The sequence below is a fragment of the Ylistrum balloti genome, unplaced genomic scaffold (genome assembly GCF_031769215.1).
Source record: "Ylistrum balloti isolate Yb309-2 unplaced genomic scaffold, AGI_CSIRO_Ybal_v1 Utg371770, whole genome shotgun sequence".
Taxonomy (NCBI): Eukaryota; Metazoa; Mollusca; class Bivalvia; order Pectinida; family Pectinidae; genus Ylistrum; species Ylistrum balloti.
In genome coordinates, this window is record NW_026782886.1 from 177,388 (window position 1) to 205,185 (window position 27,798).

The 27,798-nt window shown below is 35.2% G+C and overlaps 1 protein-coding gene across 1 annotated transcript; it reads right to left on the minus strand.

Annotated features, from left to right (window-relative positions):
• Window positions 1–1,016: 1,016 nt before the first annotated feature.
• On the minus strand, window positions 1,017–27,325 carry LOC132563564 (sodium- and chloride-dependent glycine transporter 1-like). The gene is made up of 16 exons (XM_060228306.1): window positions 27,242–27,325; window positions 17,581–17,605; window positions 13,276–13,389; window positions 12,727–12,858; window positions 12,069–12,290; window positions 7,804–7,948; window positions 7,354–7,492; window positions 6,738–6,872; window positions 6,458–6,561; window positions 6,017–6,141; window positions 5,033–5,145; window positions 4,524–4,655; window positions 3,906–4,005; window positions 2,989–3,089; window positions 1,907–2,059; window positions 1,017–1,232 (listed from the first exon to the last, which is right to left on the minus strand). The coding sequence occupies exons 1-16, from the start codon at window positions 27,323–27,325 to the stop codon at window positions 1,017–1,019; spliced, it is 2,040 nt and encodes a 679-aa protein (XP_060084289.1).
• Between the last annotated feature and the right edge of the window lie 473 nt (window positions 27,326–27,798).

Genomic DNA, 27,798 nt, shown 5'->3' on the forward strand with positions numbered 1-27,798 from the left:
TCAGTCTTTCACTCATAGCTTGAGTTTAAACACCATTACCTAAACAAAGGATTAAAGCAATGTAAATGACAGCATATATAATAAAGAGTTAAAAAAATACAATTTGACATTCCGGTAAGTCTACGATCTACACGTATGGAATATCAAACTGGTCATAGTTAATATCTAACCGATACGTTTATGTTTTATGGTGAATGTACTAATTGCAATAATAATTGTACCGGTTTTTACCTGTAATTGAATATGTTTCGCTCAAGTGAAAACTATAGTGGAATATCCACAAAAACCCATCACTTAAAGGGAACAAATGTTTATAGCATTGATATATCAAGACTTCCAGTTATACAAGTGAATAGACTATTAACATACGAAGTTAACGTTCCTATACACGCATGTCTGTGATGAAATAAAATGCGCCCAACAAATGCGAAACAACGAAATAGCTGATAACTCTTTTATCCGACCAATACATCTTGTTATGTTTCCCCGGAGTTCATCAGCACTTTATTTGATTGTTAAATAAATAAAAATCTGAACTCATCATTCTTAAAACTTTAAAACAACTAAAATGCCATCACAATGACAAACTGCATTGCATACTTAATATCCTTGCTAGTAGAGATATACTATTGCAGATTTTAGAACATTTGTATCAGAACTATTTTTAAACATGATTGATTTCGACGTCAAAGAGTGACAGGGTAAAACAAAGTTTGTTTCCGGACTAATATAGTCTCTGAATTTCAATAATTGATTAACGTTTAACATCGAAGTGTTATTCATTTCTCTATATACAAGATAGTCTTATTAGATGCTGATTATAAAGTAATAAAACACTTATATAAATACAGTAATGCCTCTGTGTACACTGGATATCAGGCCCACATTGTTCAGGTTCTTATTGCTGATTTAGGGTTGGTTGTTCGTTGTTTTGATATCATTGTAACACAGTTGGATCATTGTTTCACTACATCTGTTGAGTAGTTGATCCAATGAAGATGTAGTAGCCACAAACTCTATAATCTATCATCCATTACGATCTCCGTCATTTCCACAGTGGGATGTCCATTCTTTTCCTTTCCCGGATGCTGGTCGTCTAACACGTACCCATTATTATCTGATCCATGAGACTCTACATTTGCTCGCTTATAAGCATCTGAGTATCTGCCTGTCCTGTATTCTTCTTCTGCTGGTCCCCAGGAATCCAATGGTGTCATAGCAGCTTTAAACCCCTAAAATAATGTACGTACAACTACGAGTTCATCATGGTACAATCAGGGGATCAAATGAAAAAATATATCAGGACAAATTTACCAAGTATTCCGGGTACAAAGACAAAACATATCAGCAGTGTCATCACATACAGGCAGGTACACCAAAGCGCCCTCACATATGGACACGTACACATTAATGTCATCTTACACCAGCACGTACGCTATACCTTCATCACACACGGACACATACGCCATATCGTCAATACACACTGACGAACAAAAAGAACAAACTATCCCTGAAAGGACCAACAAAACAGACATGGTAGGCCACAATATCGTATTCTGTATATTTGTTCCTATTGCGCTGGCTGTAGGGTATATTTTGTTCTACAGTATTGACGCTGTAGCACAATTTCCTCTAGTTTGCATTTGTCATTGTAAATTTTAATAAAGTCATAAACACCGAGCACAGGCAAGGCACATGGCCTGAAAGACATTCATGTGGCTCTAGTCAACGATAAATGCTTTATTTCAATTAAATCTTATTGTAGCAAGTGCCCTGATGACGGATGCAGTGATGATCAAAAGAAAATCCTCAAAGGGTATATCTTTATATACGAAATTCGTTTACATTATACTGAGAAATAAAATCGTATATGATGCCAACTTTAATCATGTATATAAGTACTTACCCCGTATGAAACCAGCTGAATAATACCCACGAAGACAATACATAAAACCGGAAGTCCCACCATAGCCCAACCTATTCCTTGTGCCCAGCTCTCGAACTCATAATCACCATAAACGGACGGTGCGAACTGTACAAGGGAAGCCACAATGATTGCCTAGAGAAAAAAAGTTTTCACAAAAAGCTGCATAAAACAATGTATCAGTATATATAAAATCTAACACAACAGTAACGTGTAAATGAAATTTCAAAACGGGTTCATATCAAAATAATCGATGGGGTAAAATGATAATATCCAATGCGTATAATTGTATATTGTGACAACTTTTAGGTCCAGGTATTTTAATACAATGCCATATGTGGCCTGACTATTTATACATTTGTGACGGTGTACTTTTAAGTCCTTACTGGTTTTTTACTTGATTTCTTAAACTTGATACCGAATTCTTTGAAACAATGAAAAGAACACTGTTTTTACATTCAATGGAACTTCTGATTGCTTTTTTATTAAACAATCCTCATTGACCCCCTAAGGGATGATGAACCAACACAAAAGTAGCACACTATATACAGCTAACATTAAAAAATACTAAATAGACATAAAGATAATGAGCACAATACAATGGTACATGTGACAAATCAGTTATCATTCCTTAACATGAGAAAGATCCAAATAAGTTACCATCCCTTAATATGAGAAAGATCCAAATAAGTTACCATCCCTTAATATGAGAAAGATCCAAATAAGTTACCATCCCTTAATATGAGAAATATCCAAATAAGTTACCATCCCTTAACATGAGAAAGATCCAAATAAACCACCATTCCTTGATATGAGAAAGATCCAAATAAGTTACCATCCCTTAATATGAGAAAGATCCAAATAAGTTACCATCCCTTAATATGAGAAAGATCCAAATAAGTTACCATTCCTTGATATGAGAAAGATCCAAATAAGTTACCATCCCTTAACATGAGAAAGATCCAAATAAGTTACCATCCCTTAATATGAGAAATATACAAATAAGTTTAAATATTTTAAATGGTGTTAATATTGTTAATAAAAGAAATGTGAAATTTGCATACAAGAACGATGAGCGGAGATATAACTGTCCATGTAGCTTTCCAAAAGATATTTGGTCGAAATCCCAGCATCATTTCAACATCATCACAGAAATTTGTCAGTCCTGAAATAGTAGATTATCTCAATGTATTGCATTGCTATGAATATTGACTCAGGTTCAAAATTTATAAAGAGCTAATCACTTGTGATTTAACAATTTAACATGCATTATTGCTGGGCAAAGGGGGATAACTCAGTGACCTTTGTAGCCTGTCAAATTAGACGACATATATATCATATCATTCTTGTAATATGTTGCCAATTTATTAAGTTTGTTTGTATATCATCTCCTTTGTTGGCAGTGGATTGTCCAGCAAAGATCGTGTATAAAATCGTGAAGATGGGGAAAGATATAGTTATTTTGTAACCATTGAGAGGAAAATAGCAGTGCAGTATGCCCTTACGGAACAGAGAAAAAAAACCCTTATCATGTGATCACATTATAACTTAAGCACAGGAGTGAGTATAGCAATTCTTTCTGCCAAACGCTTTTCTTCTGTCAATGTCAAGGTCGTTTTCGTCAGACACACGACAAAGAATGTAACACACTGAAAGGAATATCCTCATGACACTTCAAATGAAGGCTTAAGAACAAAATTGTCCGACATTGTGAATTTTATGTGTTGGATGCCAATGACATAAATGATATCTTGTCTGCAGTAAAAAGCCTTAACGTCCAAACGTGTGGGCAATACACCGCCAAACAAGACAAAGAAAGGGAACCATACAATGGACATGCACCACTGAACAGCACATTTTCTCTTATAACTGAAAGATACGTTTTATTGTTATTTCGATCTGTTAAATATTAGCGCACACCAAAGAATAAAACATGACAATAACAGTCTATTTGCAATATGTGATTACGTGAGATACTTACCATATGACCACATCAGCGCACTCAGCTCACAGAAGGCAATGAACAGTATCCCATATGAGCCCGAGTAATCGTTCATCAGTGTCAACACCCAAATACCACCCTACCAAGGCAAAAAGTGAGCATGTAACACATCCAAAACACCGATACTTAGTGATGAATCCATATACAAATACACATATCTCACAAAACCAACGTAACCAGATTGATGGCTCAAACTTTAGGCTAAAATATACAGAATATGTCAAAAAGATCGAAATGTAGATAAAACTAATGCTAATATAAAGAAATTGTCAATATAATGGTGGTTATACAGATCACACAGTTCTGACAGGATGAATGTCTTACAGAGACACCAGTGTCCATCTTCATAGATTTTAAAGGTCCTAACATACAGTTGGCCATCAGCCAAAATCAGTGCGTGTCACGCATGAACTGCTTGAATAATTATTATATACCCTTGGACTAATTGGGAGTATAACCAATGAAATGATTATTGTAATTTACGTCCTAGTTCCTTAAAAGCAAGTCTTAATATTTAACCCATCGCGTTCATAGGATACAGAGCAAATGCCAGTATCTTTCTGGATAGCGACAGGAAACAAACTCTGAAGTACTTACCTGAGTAACGTTAGTTAGTCCCAGTAGGAAGAGCGTCATACACACAAAGAATACCCAGTATGGCTTATATTTACGTAATACACCTGGAAATTCATCTGAAAGGGCGCTGATAACTCCTTCCACCATTCCAAACTGTAAACAATAACAATATCTACGATACATATCGAGTCACCATTCTTGTTCTGTAAAGACCGAAATAAATTAGATTAGACGATAAAAGGGTAACGTCAAATGGTATATGGTCTTCAAAACGGACTTTGATTTAAACATTTCCATTATTTTAGATTATGTTATTCTCATGACCATTTACCATGAAAACTTAACAAACTTAAACAGAGTATCAAGTGATATCGTGGCAATAAACTAAGGTCACCGTGGAGTAAAATGCAAAATTTGATTCTAACGATATGATTTGCAATATTTAAACATTAGTTAAAAATGCACAACCGAGGTAATATTATCAAAAACATAATTTCAAGTTTCAAAATGATAGACTAATTAGAAAATACCTGACTTGACATTCCTAAAAGCAACAACATGAAGAAAAACAGGAAGGCCCAAATAGGAGGAAAAGGCATTCTTGCAATACCCTCTGGATAGGCAATGAAGACAAGGCCAGGACCTGAAATACAACATTACATTAAGCTTGGGCTCAAATAAGAGACATCCTTGCAATACCCTCTGGATAGGCAATGAATACAAGGCGAGGACCTGAAATAAAACATTACAATAAGCTTGGGCTCAAATAAGAGACAGTCTTGCAATACCGTCTGGGTAGGCAGTGAATATGAGGTCAGGACATGAAAGACAACATTACAATAAGCTTGGGCTCAAATAAGAGACATCCTTGCGATACCCTCTGGGTAGGAAATGAATACAAGGCGAGGACCTGAAATAAAACATTACAATAAGGTTGGGCTCAAATAAGAGACAGTCTTGCAATACCCTCTGGATAGGCAATGAACACAAGGCCAGGACCTGAAATAAAACATTACAATAAGCTTGGGCTTAAATAAGAGACATCCTTGCTATACCCTCTGGGTAGGCAGTGAATATGAGGCCAGGACATGAAAGACAACACTACAATAAGCTTGGGCTCAAATAAGAGACAGTCTTGCAATACCCTCTGGATAGGCAATGAACACAAGGCCAGGACCTAAAATAAAACATTACAATAAGCTTGGGCTCAAATAAGAGACAGTCTTGCAATACCTTCTGGGTAGGCAATGAATACAAGGCCAGGATAATTAGGACACACTTTATTTTAATTAGATATTTTGAATAAGTGATAACAAGCTGACAGCGCTGCAAAAACGTTCCTGTATTACATTTCTTATAAAAAACACCTAAAGATCCTTAGCTAACTTACCTAATAGTTTTATAATAATTAAATGGGCACTTGCACACTGAAATGAGTAGCATATCAAAAGTCTACATAATATAAAATGTACTGATTATCAGTATACATTTAACAGTTGAATGTGATTACAGACCTGAGGTAGCGACGTCCTTAACATCTTTGCCAGTCAGGTGAGCCATGAAACCCAACACAGAGAATATTACAAAGCCAGCAAACACGCTAGTCCCGCAGTTAATAATGGAAACCAATATGGCGTCCCTACAGATTAAACACAGATATGTGGAAGTTAGTTTTTTTTAAAATTTTTATTCAGCATAATCAACAAAAGATTGCTACTAAATGTTAAATATTTACTTACATGAATGGGATCAAAAAGCTTTACATACAAAAGAAGACAATAATCTGTCAAACGATTAAATTATATCTGATTACATAAAAATGTTCATAGTCCTTCAGCTGTTACCGTTTCTTCTACCATCTGATATTGATACATACACCCTATATTGATAAACACCAGGCTATATGATATTCGGTTTTCTATATATTACATTGGGGACAGTTCCCGACTACTTACCTATAACAGTTATTTTTGAACTTGTTATAACTGGCCATTGTTATGAGACTTCCAAATGCTGGTCCTAAGGAGTAGAAAATCTGGCTAGCAGCATCAATCCATGGCTGTAAAGATATAACCCTGGTTGTAATACAAATGGAAATTGACGTATCTTATTGTTATCAATCTTAGTGTAAAATTATGAGCTATAAAATATATTGAAAGCAAAATGAATGTATTTCTTCATTACATTTTATAGTAGAAATGTCTAACTAATATGAAGACTAAGTAAAGTATGTACCCTCGGATTGGCCAGTTCTTCCATCTTAGGCACAATGTAAAACTCTATGCCTTTCTTGTAACCTTCCAGTGTGACGCCTCTAATCAACAGTATCACCAACACCAGATACGGGAAGGTAGCTGTGAAGTATATGACCTAAAGCAAAACAGAAAGAAATCTCAATATAACCAAACTGAATTAACAGATATCAGTGTGCAATGAAGCTGAATAGAATCTCATATTGCCGTAAATGGAAGCAGCCATCCGATGTCTCCTTTGTCCCAAGTGTTAATATCACGTACAGTTAACAGGCGATAGCTTTCCTTCATTCCTGATGGGATGATGCAGGTGTAATGGTATAATGAAAACATGATTGATATTAACTGGACAACATAATGAGGGAATCTTTATCATACATATCCTAGGTTCTCCTGTCTACATTGGACTGCAGACACATCGCCTCTCTGTGGGTAGATCCTAGAGGTATATATTGAGGAATTTAGTTCTTTAAATATCATCAGAAAATGGCATTGATCGTGCAAAGACAGGATAGGTTACAACACTCACCAGAGAATAATGACATGAATCAGGAAGTGTGCATGTTGTCGATATATGGATACAATTTAAGCACACCAACCTTTCCGGAAGATTTGACGCCTTTCATCAAAGAGAAGAAAATGAATATCCAAGCTATAAGCAGAGTAACTGTCAATTTGGGGCTGATTTCGCCAACATCTCCGATAGTCTTAACCTCATTCAGTCTCAATACAAAGTTACTGTAAAAAGAGGGCGAAATGCATTTAATGGTCTCCTCGCTACTACCATCAGCTGTGCCTTCTTCGCCTGCCATTTACCAGTGGTAGTCTCTGTAAACAAGTGTTCGCATCATACTGCTAACGTCAGCTGAATGAGAAACCTAACTTTTGACGTCAAAACTAGGTTCTGGGTATCGAAAATGACATGTTAGATAAACAGCTGTTCATTTCATATAACTTCTATTAAAAAAGCCATCAATCGCCGCGCGTTTTTTGTTTCTAAATGATTCTAAAACATCTTCAAATTGCAGTTTGGTGAATAGATTACTTACGTGAAGTATTCTTCGCTAGAGGTCTTGTATAAGCTTTCGTAACTGCATTCGGTGAGATTCTTTTTTGCAAATTCGTACGTAAGATTTTCATACGGCAGTCCATAATTCATTATAGTACCTTGTACGCAGGATACATTCATCCGCTCTGTAAAACATGATGACAATGGTTATGTTATACAAATTACATCAACTTGTTCACTAGTACTTTGATAGTTCACTCATTAATTCCTCTATTATCCTATCAGGGCGAAATATTTTCACCTTAGTCATCTTACCCTGATGAATGCACTGCTGTCTAATAACCTCTATTTATCATGGTAAATAGTTCATTGATGAATGTCGACAAATCCAAATGATCTCTGAAAATGACATTGGCTGTCGACGAAGTTTAAATGAAAATAAATAATAAATTAAATTAAACAAATGAATGTTTGCAATAAAGATTAAGATAAATTTATGGCGAATCCTAAACCATAACAAATCATGATCAAATTTAGGATTAAAGTGGAGGTAAACAATAGGATATCGTATATATATCAGATCAATACAGGGAAATATTGGATCAGTACAGGGAAATATTGGATCAATACAGGGGACAGATCAGGTCAATACAGGGAAATATTGGATCAATACATGGAAATATTGGATCAATACAGGGAAATATTGGATCAATACAGGGGAATATTGGATCAATACAGGGAAATATTGGATCAATACATGGAAATATTGGATCAATACAGGGAAATATTGGATCAATACAGGGGAATATTGGATCAATACAGGGAAATATTGGATCAATACAGGGGAATATTGGATCAATACAGGGAAATATTGGATCAATACAGGGGACAGATCAGGTCAATACAGGGAAATATCAGATCAATACAGAGAAATATCAGATCAATACAGAGAAATATTGGATCAATACAGGGAAATATCAGATCAATACAGGGAAATATCAAATCAATACAGGGAAATATCAGATCAATACAGGGAGATATCAAATCAATACAGGGAAATATCCGATCAATACAGGGAAATATCATATCAATACAGAGAAATATCAGATCAATACAAGGAAATATCCGATCAATACAGGGAAATATCAGATCAATACAGGGAAATATCAAATCAATACAGGGAAATATCAGATCAATACAGGGAGATATCAAATCAATACAGGGAAATATCCGATCAATACAGGGAAATATCATATCAATACAGAGAAATATCAGATCAATACAAGGAAATATCCGATCAATACAGGGAAATATCAGATCAATACAGGGAAATATCCGATCAATACAGGGAAATATCAGATCAATACAGGGAAATATCAGATCAATACAGGGAAATATTGGATCGATACAGGGGACAGATCAGGTCAATACAGGGGAAATATCAGATCAATACAGGGAAATATCAGATCAATACTGGGGACAGATCAGATCAATACTGGGAAATATCAGATCAATACTGGGAAATATCAGATCAAGGGAAATATTAGATCAATACAGGGAAATATCAGATCAATACAGGGAAATATTAGATCAATACAGGGAAAAGTTCCAAGGAGGTAAGTGAACACTTTTGGCAGTATCAAAATGTGTCACTTGCATATTTATATACAGAAAGGAAAGTGTAAGGGTTTCATAAACAACCAACATAAATAAATCACATTTCATTGATTTTGGAGATTACTAAGGTAAAAATTTTCAAAATGTGATTTACCAGGAAACGAGAAGATTTTCGAATATTATTATTTGGAATCAGGTGTGCTTGAATATTGCTGATGATTAAGAAGTTCTGAAAATTGTATCCTAAAGCTTTGTTATTGGGAGATCATTAAGAAATATAGGAAGTTGTATGATAGTTTGACAGATTGATATATCATTATGACATACCTTTAAGGTTATACGGTCGACAAGAATGTTGATACTTATAAGCGAAGAATATTACAGGAGTATAACGAGAAGACAGCAGCGAAGGTAACAACAGATATCAAAGAAAATGTACATCCGGGAACATCTGGCATGTTGACAATTTATCAAAATGCTGGTATTTTAAACACGCGAAAATTAAACTAACGTGCAGACTTTAATGATAAACGTATCGGACGTTTAATAAATAAAATTTTTGATAAATACACGAGATAAGGATATCAATCATTTTGTTTTTGTCTTCGATATAAATGATGTGAGAGTCTACATATCTAAGTTAATGGTATATGTTTGTCTCTGTATTCTGTTGAGGATGTGTTGTATCTGTTTGGATATTGGCAAAGTATAACATCTACAAATAAATGACTACAAAAACAATAGAACCTCTTTGTAATTATTGTATATAATTGTCTCACAATTAATGATGAACGACTAATTCTAAGATGGCCGCGATAACAATAATAATATATTAATCTACTGTGCACAACGCACCGATATTTATATAAAACATTTTTGATATTTTAATCACAATTTCTCATACAATAAAATTGTTTTGCCCCTATAATGGGCATTCGGCATCAATCGGCCGAAGGGATCATCGAGACACCTAAATTAACACTACAGGCCCCACTTGTATAAAACACCTCAACTTGAGATTTCCTCAAGTCGAGATTTTCCTCAGCTATCTCCTCAAAAACGGCTTGTATCAAATTTTCTCAAGGAACAGGAGGAAGGCATCGGCTAGGATGTCCTGAAATTCCTTGAGGAATTTTCATACAAGATATTTTCAAGGAGATATCAGCTGGGGAAAATCTCGACTTGAGGAAATCTCAAGTTGAGATGTTTTATACAAGTGGGACCTGCTCTCGATTTTAGTTTATAACTATGTATTTGATTTATGTTCTATGTATGTGATGTAATTTATGTAATATGTTTGTCTCGATAAAGGGACAGACTGTCTCGAAAATTTGACAATTCACTTGTCCGTATCGTCGGTATCATTCCATTGATCATATATGACAGCACCATAGCAAATAATTCAAAAACACTTTAAGAGGTTCAAAGTGTGATACAACTTACCAATTTGGATGTTGAGTTTTAAGAGTTAAACAGTGTGATACAACTTACCTAGTTAGATGTTGAGTTTTAAGAGGTACAAAATGTTATATAACTTACCTAGTTAGATGTTGAGTTTTAAGAGGTACAAAATGTTATATAACTTACCTAGTTAGATGTTGAGTTTTAAGAGGTACAAAATGTTATATAACTTACCTAGTTAGATGTTGAGTTTTAAGAGGTACAAAATGTTATATAACTTACCTAGTTAGATGTTGAGTTTTAAGAGGTACAAAATGTTATATAACTTACCTAGTTAGAGGTTGAGTTTTAAGAGGTACAAAATGTTATATAACTTACCTAGTTAGAAGTTGAGTTTTAAGAGGTACAAAATGTTATATAACTTACCTAGTTAGATGTTGAGTTTTAAGAGGTACAAAATGTTATATAACTTACCTAGTTAGATGTTGAGTTTTAAGAGGTACAAAATGTTATATAACTTACCTAGTTAGATGTTGAGTTTTAAGAGGTACAAAATGTTATATAACTTACCTAGTTAGAGGTTGAGTTTTAAGAGGTACAAAATGTTATATAACTTACCTAGTTAGAAGTTGAGTTTTAAGAGGTACAAAATGTTATATAACTTACCTAGTTAGATGTTGAGTTTTAAGAGGTACAAAATGTTATATAACTTACCTAGTTAGATGTTGAGTTTTAAGAGGTACAAAGTGTTATCAACTTACCTAGTTAGATGTTGAGTTTTAAGAGGTACAAAATGTTATAAAACTTACCTAGTTAGATGTTGAGTTTTAAGAGGTACAAAGTGTTATCAACTTACCTAGTTAGATGTTGAGTTTTAAGAGGTACAAAATGTTATATAACTTACCTAGTTAGATGTTGAGTTTTAAGAGGTACAAAATGTTATATAACTTACCTAGTTAGATGTTGAGTTTTAAGAGGTACAAAATGTTATAAAACTTACCTAGTTAGAAGTTGAGTTTTAAGAGGTAAAAAATGTTATATAACTTACCTAGTTAGATGTTGAGTTTTAAGAGGTACAAAATGTTATATAACTTACCTAGTTAGATGTTGAGTTTTAAGAGGTAAAAAATGTTATAAAACTTACCTAGTTAGATGTTGAGTTTTAAGAGGTACAAAGTGTTATCAACTTACCTAGTTAGATGTTGAGTTTTAAGAGGTACAAAATGTTATATAACTTACCTAGTTGGATGTTGAGTTTTAAGAGTTAAACAGTGTGATACAACTTACCTAGTTGGATGTTGAGTTTCTCCGTGTCGTTCATACTGTCTTCGATGAGGGTTAAATTGTTGATGCAGAAGTCAGAATTCCAGTCATTCCCACAGGTGGCCCAGGGAACATTATTATCGAAACTAACCAAGGATACCAGGAGGTAATACAGGGCGTAGGCAATCACCACATTATAGTATATAGCTACCATAGTGGACACACATACGGAAGCAAACCCAATACCTGTGCAGGATACACAATAATATATACATATAATATAGTATAAAACTGTTTTGTAATGACTGGTTTTATCGCAAATCATTATTTTGTTGTAGAGCAAGAACCATTTCAAATATCCGCATTCTTTAATTATCTAAACCGTTTTTTTTTCAAATTATGGTGAAGTATTTATCTACAATATATACAATATTGTTACGGTATAAGACGAAACGATAACTGATAAATGCAGTTGAGAATCATGATCAATCAGAGAGTACATATGTATAATTTAACACAATAACTCTGTTAAAACTTCACCACCTTACGATTGGATCAGGTGTTTACCTACACTTACAGATGATATACAGTTGCCAACAAAGATTGTAACCTAGAAATGTCTCTCACACTGTTTATAATGTGTAAATATCGTCATTACCGGAATGTTATGTTATAAAATAACCTTTGAACAGGGGGTTGACTCTCCAAATCGAAATTGGACCCAAGGAAGCAAATTGTCCGAAGGCAAGCTCCATGAAAAAGACAGGCAAACCGACAAATGTCAGCATCAGCACATATGGTATAAGGAAAGCACCTGAAAAAGATGAAGAAAAAACCGTAACATCAATAACAAAAATGGTACAGGCTTCGTAATTTTGGATATTGATTGAAACGGACGTACTTAATTAACATTTGTGCAGTATTTTTGTATCTTTTTATTTTGATATTGACTGATATTGACTATCTTTTTAAGATGTTATTTACACAACAAACACGACCTTGGCCTTTTGTACTATATACAGGGTTAAAACTAAGATAGTTGTTATAATGATTCTAGGCCGAAATAAACTATGGGTGAGGACTAATATATTAATCTAGGGCGAAAAAAAAAACTTCGGCGAATATTTCTCTGTATAATGTAATAATCTTCAGCTTTGGGAAATAAGAACTATGAATTCCGATACGTGTTGTACAGTCGTAAAAAAAGTCTGGACAGTGTTACTATACTTACCTCCGCCATTTCTGAAGCAGAGATAGGGAAACCTCCAGATATTTCCCAGTCCTACAGCATACCCCACACAGGAAAGGAAAAACTCCACCTGGTTTCCCCAGGATCCGCGCTCCACTTCCTGATAAACAGACCATATTGTATTTTAGTACTTATACGATACAGAGTCAATTTAACCTGATAATAACAATGGTCCAATGAAATCGTAGCATAACAATATCAGCAGCATTGAGTGATGAGCACACGATCGCTCTGAAGTTGTGAAGACATGAAGACAATATAAACAAACAAAGAAATTGCGGAAACGAACACCCCATCCACACCCAACACCCCCTTTCTCCACAAAAAAAAAAAAAAAATCAAAGAACAAAAACACACACATACACACAGAGAGAAAAACAAAAACAAAAGCAAAGCAAAAAAAGACAATAGCAGGAATTGTTACTAAGCCTGACAAGACCAAAGTCAACGAATCGATTGAGTGAATAAAAAATAACTAACTGAAAAAAAGTATACGGAGCAAGATAAATTGTCTCCGAGACCTACAATTAGGACAAATCACTTTCCAGCATGCCAGGTGGTCGCGGTTTCTATTTTGAGAACATGGCATTACCTTTTCGAAGCTCCTTATGTTGTTCTCCTTGCACTATTTTCAATTGTTTCCCGAGTGTAAAGTGTGATTCATGTTCTTAATACTTTGCATTTGGTTGATCGATATTGTTACTGTTGCTTGCCCAGTTAATAGTATATGCAGCTCAAAGGAAGTTTGATTATATGATTCGTATCAAATGGCGTTTAACCAGTTCACAAGAAAATTCACCTGACATGTATATGTCCTTCCGGACGCATTTTTTATTATGTCTATATTGCTTCCGTTCATTAATGAAATACACTACCTGCTAGTGTTTATTTCAAGCTTTCAAAATCTCTGAAGAATTACTGAACAGAGCCTTTTAGACAAAATGATCACCAGACAAAAATCTATAATTAATTAATAATTAAAGTGGGGAGAGTAAACGTCAATAGTGACAAGGTTCATCATATACAAATGCTCTTGACGTTATACCAGAATTATCAGACATATGAGAATTACGAAAATGGTCTAATTATGGGGCTAGTGCATTTCTAGAGTTCACCTCAATTTTTACTTTTATTTCAATCACTTTTAATATTCCCAAATTGTCCCTTATGCTTTATAAGTTAAGCCCTTAGCATCACTGACAAGTCCTAGAAGGACAAAACGACTGTATGGTGTTTTCCCTATTGTTTGGCTCCATTGTATCTAGCTCTCAATTTGTATTAGAAGGTGTTATTGACTTGTGTGTCTCCTGTACAATCTCGAGGACCTGTCATTGTCAAACATTGCCCTGTGTGCCTAGTTTGAACTGTTTTACTGAGTAGCTTTAACCTACTGATTTCTGGCAGTGGATGGCGGTATGATAAATCCCCCTTATCTGGAGTGTGACACTCTGACATTGCAACGTTGAGGGGAAATCACGGCTACTCTGGGTAATTTTCCATTACGTTTTTGCTCGCCGAGATTTTTCCATTGAACAGTGGAAATAGACCCGGTATTTCACCATTACGGATGTCTCAATACTTATTGACCTAAACTGTTGAAAACAAATATTTGTCTTAGCATTATATGAAATTCAAGGCACATGTGTTTTCTATTTGGGATATAACGTTTGTATACCAGTATAGTATGAAGGAGATCAACACACACAGAGTGCATCTCTCGTATGTACGTAATGTAATCTATGCATCTTATTGTCTCCTTTGTAATAAGAGAGTCTTACAGAATTCGAGTCTCTGATATCTTTAACAACATCAGAAGAAAATGTTATACAAAATCCTGGTAGTCTATGTTTATGACTCAAGGAAATCCGTATCTCCATTCCAAAATATTATAGAATTATATGCAAAGAAATCCGATTGATTATATGAAATACAAAAAAGACGTATAAAAACCCAGAGCCATTGCAAAACGTATCCTCAGAATTGTTATCAGAAGCAGAACATTTATAAACAAATGAAATAAGATGTTATCAGTGTTTGAATAAAAGTCTTTCAAACGCTGTCATATGTTATCATCAAGTTTCTTGTCGCACATACAAGTCATTAGATAGCAGATATAACTCGCCAGTTTTCTTTTATCTGTTTATTTATCTAGAGAAAGATAATTATAACTTATCAATTCAGCTCACACTGAATCATCTGAAAATATCTTGTTTAGGAATCTGATGTTAAAATGCTAGACTCCTTAAGGAAATAATACAGGGATGTTTCGTGTGTAGATAAATCCTTATTGTAGCCTCCTTAAGGACATTATACAGGGATGTTTCGTGTGTAGATAAATCCTTATTGTAGCCTCCTTAAGGACATTATACAGGGATGTTTCGTGTGTAGATAAATCCTTATTGTAGCCTCCTTAGGAAAATAATACAGGGATGTTTCGTGTGTAGATAAATCCTTATTGTAGCCTCCTTAAGGACATTATACAGGGATGTTTCGTGTGTAGATAAATCCTTATTGTAGCCTCCTTAAGGACATTATACAGGGATGTTTCGTGTGTAGATAAATCCTTATTGTAGCCTCCTTAAGGACATTATACAGGGATGTTTCGTGTGTAGATAAATCCTTATTGTAGCCTCCTTAGGAAAATAATACAGGGATGTTTCGTGTGTAGATAAATCCTTATTGTATAATACAGGGATGTTTCGTGTGTAGATAAATCCTTATTGTAGCCTCCTTAGGCCTCTTTAAGGAAATAATACAGGGATGTTTCGTGTGTAGATAAATCCTTATTGTAGCCTCCTTAAGGACATTATACAGGGATGTTTCGTGTGTAGATAAATCCTTATTGTAGCCTCCTTAGGAAAATAATACAGGGATGTTTCGTGTGTAGATAAATCCTTATTGTAGCCTCTTTAAGGAAATAATACAGGGATGTTTCGTGTGTAGATAAATCCTTATTGTAGCCTCCTTAAGGACATTATACAGGGATGTTTCGTGTGTAGATAAATCCTTATTGTAGCCTCCTTAGGAAAATAATACAGGGATGTTTCGTGTGCAGATAAATCCTTATTGTAGCCTCCTTAAGGACATTATACAGGGATGTTTCGTGTGTAGATAAATCCTTATTGTAGCCTCCTTAAGGACATTATACAGGGATGTTTCGTGTGCAGATAAATCCTTATTCCATGCTCCTTAAGGATATGTACTAATCTATCCGTATTCCAGCCTCCCTAAGGAGATAAACCAAGGATGTGTCGTGTATACCACAATCCTTATTCTAGTCTCTTTAGCAGATAAATCAATGATATGTCGTATTTAGATATCTCCTTATTCTAGTCTCCTCTAGGAGTGTATATATCAATCCTTATTCCAGGGTGCTTTAGGAAATAAATCGTAGGATATGTCGTGAATAGATCTATCTTCATTCTACCATCCTTTAGTAGATAATTCAATGACGACTCGTGTATAGATAAATCCTTATCCCAGCCTCCTTTAGGATATGTCCCGATCTATCCTTATTCCAGCCTCCTTTAGGATATGTCCCGATCTATCCTTATTCCAGCCTCCTTTAGGATATGTCCCGATCTATCCTTATTCCAGCCTCCTTTATAATGTGTCCTAATCTATCCTTATTCCAGCCTCCTTTAGGATATGTCCCGATCTATCCTTATTCCAGCCTCCTTTCAGGTATACCACAATCGTTATTCTAGTCTCTTTAGCAGATAAATCAATGACATGTCGTATTGAAATATCTCCTTATTCTAGTCTCCTTTAGGAAATATATCAAGGATTTGTCGTGAATAGATCCATCTTTGAATATATTAATAGTTAAAGAGTGTAAGACAATCAAGATGAACGAATTTTTGTTATCATTACGTGTAGAATAAATACACTGTTTAAAGGGGCTATTTTAATTCAGTTGTTAATATGGTTTTTGCTGATTTAAATATCTACAAACAAACCTTCCACGTGTTCACAGTATTGCACACAACAAATTATCGGAAGGACAAGTGATAATGAATTTCCATTAATTTGATTGTAAAACAGCTACTGTAAAAAATCAAGGCATGACATTTGCTACCTTCACTAAAGATAAATTAATATGTTCAAATACATTTGTGATTAATAATTGATAATGTCCTACCTGAGATTTCGTCATACCGTTACGTCCCTCCCGATCGATAGACGAGCGGTAAACATATACACATGAATGTTGAATTTAAACGTATTATCTTACAGGCTGACAAACTTCTGATCGCTGATTGGTCGATGATATCACGGTGACGACACCTATCTTTTTCTGCCTGTATGATAACTTTATTCCATTGACAACATATTGAGCATAAGAATTTAGAATAAAGAGAGAGAGAGAGAGAGAGAGAGAGAGAGAGAGAGAGAGAGAGAGAGAGAGAGAGAGAGAGAGAGAGAGAGAGAGAGAGAGAGAGAGAGAGAGAGAGAATGACACCACTGTATAAGGGACTCTTTAGAAATATTCTAACGGGTTTATACTCAATTTGTCAGGAGCAGAATTACGAACTTGTACTAAAGTCTTTTCAATTATCAACTTAACTTTAATTTTATTGAGAGAATTTTAAGGAATTTTCATATAAAAAATTTCAGAAACCAGTCTAATCTCGCCCTTATCACGCGAGAAGATGTTTACATATTTGTCTCTATTGCGCCGGGAGGGCAAAGTGAATTACATATAAAGTATATCAGTGTCTGATAACAACAATGGTTTTACCAAAGGATGTATCCCATCCTGAATAACAAACTATGCTGTACAGTTTATCTGTATTAGTGTGTAGAAGTGCCACGGACATGATACACTTTGATTTAGTAATTACACATATAAAATCCAATGAATATTAAAACGAGCATGAAATTGTGTCGAGTAAGATTATATCATTCTCAAAGTAACATTTGATGGGCGGATTAGTAAATTACTGAAAGTCAGAGACAGCTTACAAATCATCGTTACGAACATCACTGAAGAAAACATTATAATTAACGACAATGAACTTGTAACGTTGTTTGTGAGAGTCAAACCGTCTAGTTTAACGTTTCTCAGAATTACCATAAAACAAGTTTGTCTGTTTATCGTATACCGTCGTCTTCTTATCCTAAACGAGGCTACTAGGGTTCATCCTCGTCCTCATGTGATCATCTTAATCAGGTTCTTTTATGCAACGGATGTATTCTGGACTGAATGTTTGTGTATAATCTTTAGGTTATGTGTTTAAATTGTAGGGGAGATGTACTCGTTTAAAAATACCGAAGTTGTTTTTCACGTGACACAGATTTGTAGGGTAAACGTCATTCACACAAAGGACTAACTATTATTGTATAAATTTGATCAAACATGTTACTGGCATCATCGATAACTGAAACAGTTGATATCGTTATAGAATTAATTCTTACTACTTAATTCAGAAACAAACCTGGCTGCTGTCGATAAGAGATAAGTATTCTGCTATTCTGACTTTAAAATGCAGTCGTCACACTTGAAATAGTTTGATGTATACCTCTGATGTTTTGACCGGAAGTAAGGCATAATTCACTTTAAAATAGATTCCAACATAATATCTTGGACTTAAGTCTTATTATATATTTTGCCATCGACATTTGTACCTGTAAGTTGAAAACGTGCGATTTACATGACCTTCTGAAGAGTTTTCGCTCGCGGACTTATTTGTCGGCGTAGTTGACAGTGTAATTTGGTTAGTAGAGTCAACGATTCTAATATTCTCTGGTTACTTTGATATTTCTATAGAGTATAACTCTAGTTGTTTTGGATATATTTCAACTAATTTTTTCATGAATTATCACGACATATCACAGATTTCAAATTCGTGAATTTTGACTTGGGGACAACTTTCCCAGGTTCATAGGATACGAAAATAAATATTTCAGCAGGTTTCTTGATCCTGAAAAACTGGATATTTAGGTGAAAATTGTAAAAATAAAGCATAACGATCCCCTCTTTTTTAATCGAGAAAAGTCATTTCGAAAATTAAAATAATAATAAACAAAAGATTTATGTATTTTATTTATTGATTGCAAAGCAGATTGAATAAGTTAAATCAAAAGATAACTAAGCATTTTCACTTTTTCTTTAAATATTCAAATATCATACCCTAGCCTTGTAATGAAAGAGGAAAATCTATTTTAAAGAAAGTTGTCATAAAAATAACCGCGAATGTTTGTTATTCAGGAAGAAATAAGAATAAGATATGGCAATGAATTATTTCTTGTTACACATATTCTGACATCTGTACCGGGACAAATAGTACAGTAACATGATGACTTTTTTGCTTTTAATCTACTTTCGCAAATCAAACCTTCCAAAAAGTCATCCTCACAAAAAAGGATGTACACAGGATTGTAGTACAGAAGAAAAAGCTGGTCGATTCCGTACCATCTCGTACACTACGTACGTCAGTGGCAGTACGCTCCATATTGGTCATTTGTGTGATGAAGATGATCGTGTAGTCATCGAAACGTCACATTCTAATCTTCTACTGGTTGTGTTAAAAGAACTTCTATTCTATTAACATTCAACCTAAAGAAAATGTTTAAAAAAACCCAATCTTTTAAACTTAAAGTTATTAGAAATATGTTGAAGCCAGATGATAACTAAGTTGTACGATTCGGCCGAATGCTCGTTAGTAATATATCATAAAGTTGTGAAAATTATGAAACTTATATATAAATGTCAGAGGAGATTTAAAGGGACAAAACATGAAATTGTACTTCAGACATCAATAGAATGGATATCCTGCACTAAAGATTATTAGACAGCATGAACTGTCTGTCATCTTTACATTCGACACCAGTTGAAACAAATTAATTAGTTATCGTATCTTAAGGAGAATCTATCAACCACAGTGTGCATTCATTCGGTACCAAGCCCCACATTACATACACATCAATTTTAAGAAACGTGTCATAACCCCTTGAAATATGAATCTCCGTGAGTAAACCGATTAAGATTGTCAATATAAACAGTACAGGTCAAAACAATTCTCTCGGGGATATGACCGCCGGCCCCATTACATCCTCTCAACATTGCGATTCAGTAAACACGGCTGAACCTGAGGGCTGGGAAATACTTATTTATAAGGCAAAATTAAAACTAAGACTTGACTACTAAAACATTTAGATCAAACTAAGAGAGAATTTTTCCGTCACATTTCCATCAAGGGCACGACATACAAGTCAATAACTGGAGGGAAAGGTTAAGAAGAACAGGTACACACTTAACAATGTCATCAACTACAACAAGGACTTATCAAATACTCCCGGCATCTAGAATACGCGAAACTGCGCAACCAATATATTTCCCAAACACCAAAGAATGAATCACGATCTTCTGGTTTATAAACTAACAAAGATGTATATCAACCAACCGGTGGTTATAAAAAATCGAGTACAAGAAAACAGATATACATCAGCTAGTGGTTATACAGCACGAGTACCAAACACAGATATACAGCAGCTAGTGGTTATACAACACGATGACCAAACACAGATATATATCAGCTAGTGGTTATACAACACGAGTACCAAACACAGATATACATCAGCTAGTGGTTATACAACACGAGTACCAAACACAGACATACACCAGCTAGTGGTTATACAACACGAGTACCAAACACAGATATACACCAGCTAGTGGTTATACAACACGAGTACCAAACACAGATATACAGCAGCTAGTGGTTTTACAACACGAGTACCAAACACAGACATACATCAGCTAGTGGTTATACAACACGAGTACCAAACACAGACATACATCAGCTAGTGGTTATACAACACGAGTTCCAAACACAGATATACACCAGCTAGTGGTTATACAACACGAGTACCAAACACAGATATACACCAGTTAGCGGTTATACAACACGAGTACCAAACACAGACATACAGCAGCTAGTGGTTATACAACACGAGTACCAAACACAGATATACATCAGCTAGTGGTTATACAACACGAGTACCAAACACAGATATACATCAGCTAGTGGTTATACAACACGAGTACCAAACACAGAGTACCAAACACAGATATACACCACAGGTTATACAACACGAGTACCAAACACAGATATACACCAGTTAGAGGTTATACAACACGAGTACCAAACACAGACATACATCAGCTAGTGGTTATACAACACGAGTACCAAACACAGACATACAGCAGCTAGTGGTTATACAACACGAGTACCAAACACAGACATACACCAGCTAGTGGTTATACAACACGAGTACCAAACACAGACATACAGCAGCTAGTGGTTATACAACACGAGTACCAAACACAGATATACATCAGCTAGTGGTTATACAACACGAGTACCAAACACAGACATACAGCAGCTAGTGGTTATACAACACGAGTACCAAACACAGACATACAGCAGCTAGTGGTTATACAACACGAGTACCAAACACAGACATACACCAGCGAGTGGTTATACAACACGAGTACCAAACACAGACATACAGCAGCTAGTGGTTATACAACACGAGTACCAAACACAGATATACACCAGCTAGTGGTTATACAACACGAGTACCAAACACAGACATACATCAGCTAGTGGTTATACAACACGAGTACCAAACACAGACATACAGCAGCTAGTGATTATACAACACCAGTACCAAACACAGATATACACCAGCTAGTGATCATACAGTAGCTAGTGGTTATACAACACGAGTACCAAACACAGACATACAGCAGCTAGTGGTTATACAACACGAGTACCAAACACAGACATACATCAGCTAGTGGTTATACAACACGAGTACCAAACACAGATATACAGCAGCTAGTGGTTATACAACACGAGTACCAAACACAGACATACATCAGCTAGTGCTTATACAGCAGCTTGTGGTTATACAACACGAGTACCAAACACAGATATACAGCAGCTAGTGGTTATACAACACGAGTACCAAACACAGACATACAGCAGCTAGTGGTTATACAGCACGAGTACCAAACACAGACATACATCAGCTAGTGGTTATACAACACGAGTACCAAACACAGATATACAGCAGCTAGTGGTTATACAACACGAGTACCAAACGCAGACATACAGCAGTTAGTGGTTATACAACACGAGTACCAAACACAGATATATATCAGCTAGTGGTTATACAACACGAGTACCAAATATAGACATACATTAGTTAGTGGTTATACAACACGTGTACCAAATATAGACATACATGAGTTAGTGGTTATACAACACGAGTACCAAACCCAGACATACATCAGTTAGTGGTTATACAACACGAGTACCAAACCCAGACATACATCAGTTAGTGGTTATACAACACGAGTACCAAACCCAGACATACATCAGTTAGTGGTTATACAACACAAGGTCAGAGTTTTATTAACAGTTTAGATATAGAAATGGTACAAAAATTGTGACGATGTTGAAACTGTCAGTGTTATTATCTTATATATTTACAAAGTGGTCATGTGATCAGTCGTATAAGTCAATGACTAGTATACCAACAGGTATAATACAGGTATGATTTATACATCACTCTACAATGTCTCCAGTAGGACACTGCAGCATTGAATCTTAGACAACTTTATCTTAATGAAAACCCGCGTAGTAAATATAATGTCTTTTTTGTTTTGTTCTAAAATAGTACGTACCAAAACAAGAACAAGTCACAGTTGTGTGTTTTTTAATTTATGTTATCATTCAAGTTTTTCAGCATTAGGTCTACGCGCACTTATAATAAATCATCGTTGCAACATAACATAAGGAAAATAAAACGTCATAACTTACAGGTACATAAAACGTCATAACTAACAAGGTACATAAAACGTCATAACTAACAAGGTACATAAAACGTCATAACTAACAGGTACATAAAACGTCATAGCTAACAAGGTACATAAAACGTCATAGCTAACAAGGTACATAAAACGTCATAACTTACAAGGTACATAAAACGTCATAGCTAACAAGGTACATAAAACGTCATAGCTAACAAGGTACATAACACGTCATAACTTACAAGGTACATAAAACGTCATAGCTAACAAGGAACATAAAACGTCATAGCTAACAAGGTACATAACACGTCATAACTTAAAGGTACATAAAACGTCATAGCTAATAAGGTACATAAAACGTCATAACTAACAGGTACATAAAACGTCATAGCTAACAAGGTACATAAAACGTCATAGCTAACAAGGTACATAAAACGTCATAACTTACAAGGTACATAAAACGTCATAGCTAACAAGGTACATAACACGTCATAACTTACAAGGTACATAAAACGTCATAGCTAACAAGGAACATAAAACGTCATAGCTAACAAGGTACATAACACGTCATAACTTAAAGGTACATAAAACGTCATAGCTAATAAGGTACATAAAACGTCATAGCTAACAAGGTACATAAAACGTCATAACTAACAAGATACATCAAACGTCATAGCTAACAAGGTACATAAAACGTCATATCTAACAAGGTACATAAAACGTCATAGCTAACAAGGTACATAAAACGTCATAGCTAACAAGGTACATAAAACGTCATAACTTACAGGTACATAAAACGTCATAACTAACAAGGTACATAAAACGTCATAACTTACAGGTACATAAAACGTCATAGCTAACAAGGTACATAAAACGTCCTAACTAACAAGGTACATAAAACGTCATAACTAACAAGATACATAAAACGTCATAACTAACAAGGTACATAAAACGTCATAGCTAACAAGGAACATAAAACATCATAGCTAACAAGGTACATAACACGTCATAACTTACAGGTACATAAAACGTCATAACTAACAAGGTACATAAAACGTCATAGCTAACAAGGTACATAAAACGTCATAACTAACAAGATACATAAAACGTCATAACTAACAAGGTACATAAAACGTCATAGCTAACAAGGTACATAAAACGTCATAACTAACAAGATCCATAAAACGTCATAACTTACAAGATACATCAAACGTCATAGCTAACAAGGTACATAAAACGTCATAGCTAACAAGGTACATAAAACATCATAACTTACAGGTACATAAAACGTCATAACTAACAAGGTCCATAAAACGTCATAACTAACCAGGTACATAAAACGTCATAACTTACAGGTATATAAAACGTCATAACTAACAAGATACATAAAACGTCATAACTTACAAGATACATCAAACGTCATAGCTAACAAGGTACATAAAACGTCATATCTAACAAGGAACATAAAACGTCATAGCTAACAAGGTACATAAAACGTCATAGCTAACAAGGTACATAAAACGTCATAACTTACAGGTACATAAAACGTCATAACTAACAAGATACATAAAACGTCATAACTTACAAGATACATCAAACATCATACCTAATAAGGTACATAAAACGTCATAGCTAACAAGGTACATAAAACGTCATAACTTACAAGTTACATCAAACGTCGTAACTTATAAGTTACATCAAACGTCACATAAAAGCAAGGTACATCAAACGTCACATAAAAATTACTTATTGCGTCCGTATAAGACATTTTACGATTTGATAACGGGATTGAGTGTTGGGGAATAAAAAACCAAAAAAAATAAAGATGATATGTTAACAGAATTGATCGATGAAAGAAGAAGAAGAAGAAGAAGAAGAAGAAGAAGAAGAAGAAGAAGAAGAAGAAGAAGAAGAAGAAGAAGAAGAAAGAAGAAGAAGAAGAAGAAGAAGAAGAAGAAGAAGAAGAAGAAGAAGAAGAAGAAGAAGAAGAAGAAGAAGAAGAAATGAAAATAAACAATAAATGATATATATATAGAAAGATGTTAACAACGATACTCCTGAAAAGGAGGAAATGTACAAAAAATAATACGACCACGTGTTTCGGAAGGGTAAGCACTTCACTGTCTGCTACATCCGCCATATATTCTTCGTCTATCAAAGAAACAAATGTCACGTGACTCAATGAGAACAAGAAAAACAGACGTACCAGGCATGTTAACAAGCATTCATCACGTTTAACTTCATCTTGCAAATCCGAGTTTGTTAGTCAATTGGCGGCATCTTGTATGGAAAACGTGATATTTGGAGCAGATTCTTGAATATCGAATCAGCTGCGACATGTCAGCACCATAGGTTGGGATGCAGAAATATAGCTATTCAGAAATGGAAAATTTACAATAGAAAATTTTATTAATTATCCCGAACTTCTAACAGAATACCAGTTTGATAAGTGTTATTCATTGCTATAGATCTATTCAATTGTGCTAAAGTCATGGGAATCTCCTTTTTTCAGTTCGAGTTATCTCCCTGTAACTGCCGTGTTATGTTTTTTTCAGTTCGAGTTGTCTCCCTGGAACTGCGGTGATATTGCTATTTTCAGTGTGCAAAACTGCTCTGCTGTAAGGGTTTTTTTGCATATCGAGTTATCTCCCTGTAACTTCCTTGCAATTAGATTGTTTTCAGGTCGAGTTTTCTCCCTGTATGAACGTCATATCAAAATGTTTTTTATTGTCTATGCTTCGAAAATAATGAGTTACTCGGAAAAAATATAAATAAACATGCATTGTTGTCTACCTCTGGTGCTGCGCAAGGGAAAGTAAAGACAGATACAGCAGGTGAGACGAACAACAAAATGCCAGTTATACACCACAGATAGTACACCACACCGTAAAAAACATACGCCTAGCTGTCAACACCGGAAACAGGAAAAAGTAAAGAACACAGCAGGTAAGAAAAACGTTTATTTAAAAACGGTTATGCTACCTAATTTTTTTTCTTTTTTAAATGTCGGGCTTAAGGTGCCGTGTACTGAATTTGAGCACATGTACCGACAGAAAAGGTTATGTTTATTATGCAGACGATTAGTAAGTCCTAGGAAGATACTGAAGACTCATCCCTAACGGGGCCCAGTATTAAAAAATAATATGACATTCCCTTCTAAATCAATATATATAAAGCACGCTTCAAACCTTCAAACGGTAGGTTAATCGTTTGTAGGCTTCCGTTTTCAATCGACTTCAACATGAGTTGTTGGGATGTTTTGATGATTATTCGCCGATTCCCTCCTTACTTGTTAAGTGTAAAGTATAAAATGTGAATAGCTTGGCACATGTTTATACTTAGGTTTGAGGAATTACTTTTCCTAGACCTTAAATTACTAAATAACAGTGACATCCTACCTGGTCGGATAAAAGAACAAGGTTGGATCTCCACTGCTGCTATCTTATTACTTCAATCTAGCATCTCCAGTCCGGATTCAAGATAGCCAACGCACATAGATTTACTTCTCCTTACACCATACATATGATACGTCTTGTTTTGCCTAGAAGTAACTTCCTTCAACAAATTGAAGATTCTGCTATATACTGTGTGCAAGCACGTTGCAGGAACGACGAAAGCTTAAAATGTAGTGCATAAAAAACAAGATACAAACACAAGGCTTCAGAGTCGTGCCACCCCAGCTTTAAAGACACTCAGTGTGTCTGCAAGGAAGATGTCTGGCGGTAAAGCACTCCGATTTCTCAACGTTCTGGGGAAAAATTTGAAATTATCTGATATGCACGGTTTTGTCAAACAAACGAGGTGGTAGCAGCTTTTTTGTCTTTTTTTTTATCGCGACTAGTCATATGTCAATCTTGTATAACATGGAGAGTCAGGACTCTTGATGTCTGGATCTGAGATATTCCCACCTAAAATGGGTGCGGAAGATGTTTCTATGGCGACATGTGACATATCGCGCTGTACGTCTCTAGATCTGCTCTGCAGCTTGGACGTAGCGGGTCCCTGACTGTACACACGTACTCCAGTAAAAGTCTGACAAGTCTAATGAACGCCATGGATTTAATCTTTGTTGGGGAGATTCGCAGGGTCTTTAGCAAGAAATCCTGTTTTCCTTGCAAGCTATCTTACGGATGTGGACATCCCACATAATGTTGTTCGATGTGGCGACACCAAAGTAGCCGGCTGACTAAACCTCCTGGGAGGTATAACCATGTCGCCAGCTTGTCAAGATCCTATTGTAGGGTCTTTGAGCTGTCTTCTGATGCTAGGCAATGGTGTCATCGGCGGACAGAGGAGGGCTCTTAGAATGTTCTGCAAGTCGTTAATGTAGAAGAGGAAGAGTATAGCACTGATCCATATGGGACTTTCAATGTTCAATGCTTTCCGCTTCTTACAGTTTCAGTCTCCTAGCCAGCTCCGAATCCAGTTATTAATTTGACTTCTGATGCCATATTCATAGAGTTTGTGGACAACCAAACTATAAATTGCCGTATTGATGACTTTGGCGAAGTTCATGATAGGATATTGTAGGATTTCATGTTGTGATCTACAAACAGCATTAACACTTCTCTGTAGTCTGGAACTTTACTGTATATGCCGCCATATTGAAGTTCTATTGATATAGATAATTTATACAAAGGATATCAGAACTTAATTATAAGATTATCATGGACACTACAGATATC

Coding starts and splice junctions, on each gene's coding strand:
- LOC132563564 (XM_060228306.1), bottom strand. CDS start 27,325: ATGGTTATACCTCCCAGGAGGTTTAGTCAGCCGGCTACTTTGGTGTCG. Junction 6,873..7,353: donor GCGTCAAATCTTCCGGAAAG/GTTGGTGTGCTT, acceptor GTTTTGCTTTAG/GTCATATACTTCACAGCTAC. Junction 3,090..3,905: donor TGCGCTGATGTGGTCATATG/GTAAGTATCTCA, acceptor CTACTATTTCAG/GACTGACAAATTTCTGTGAT.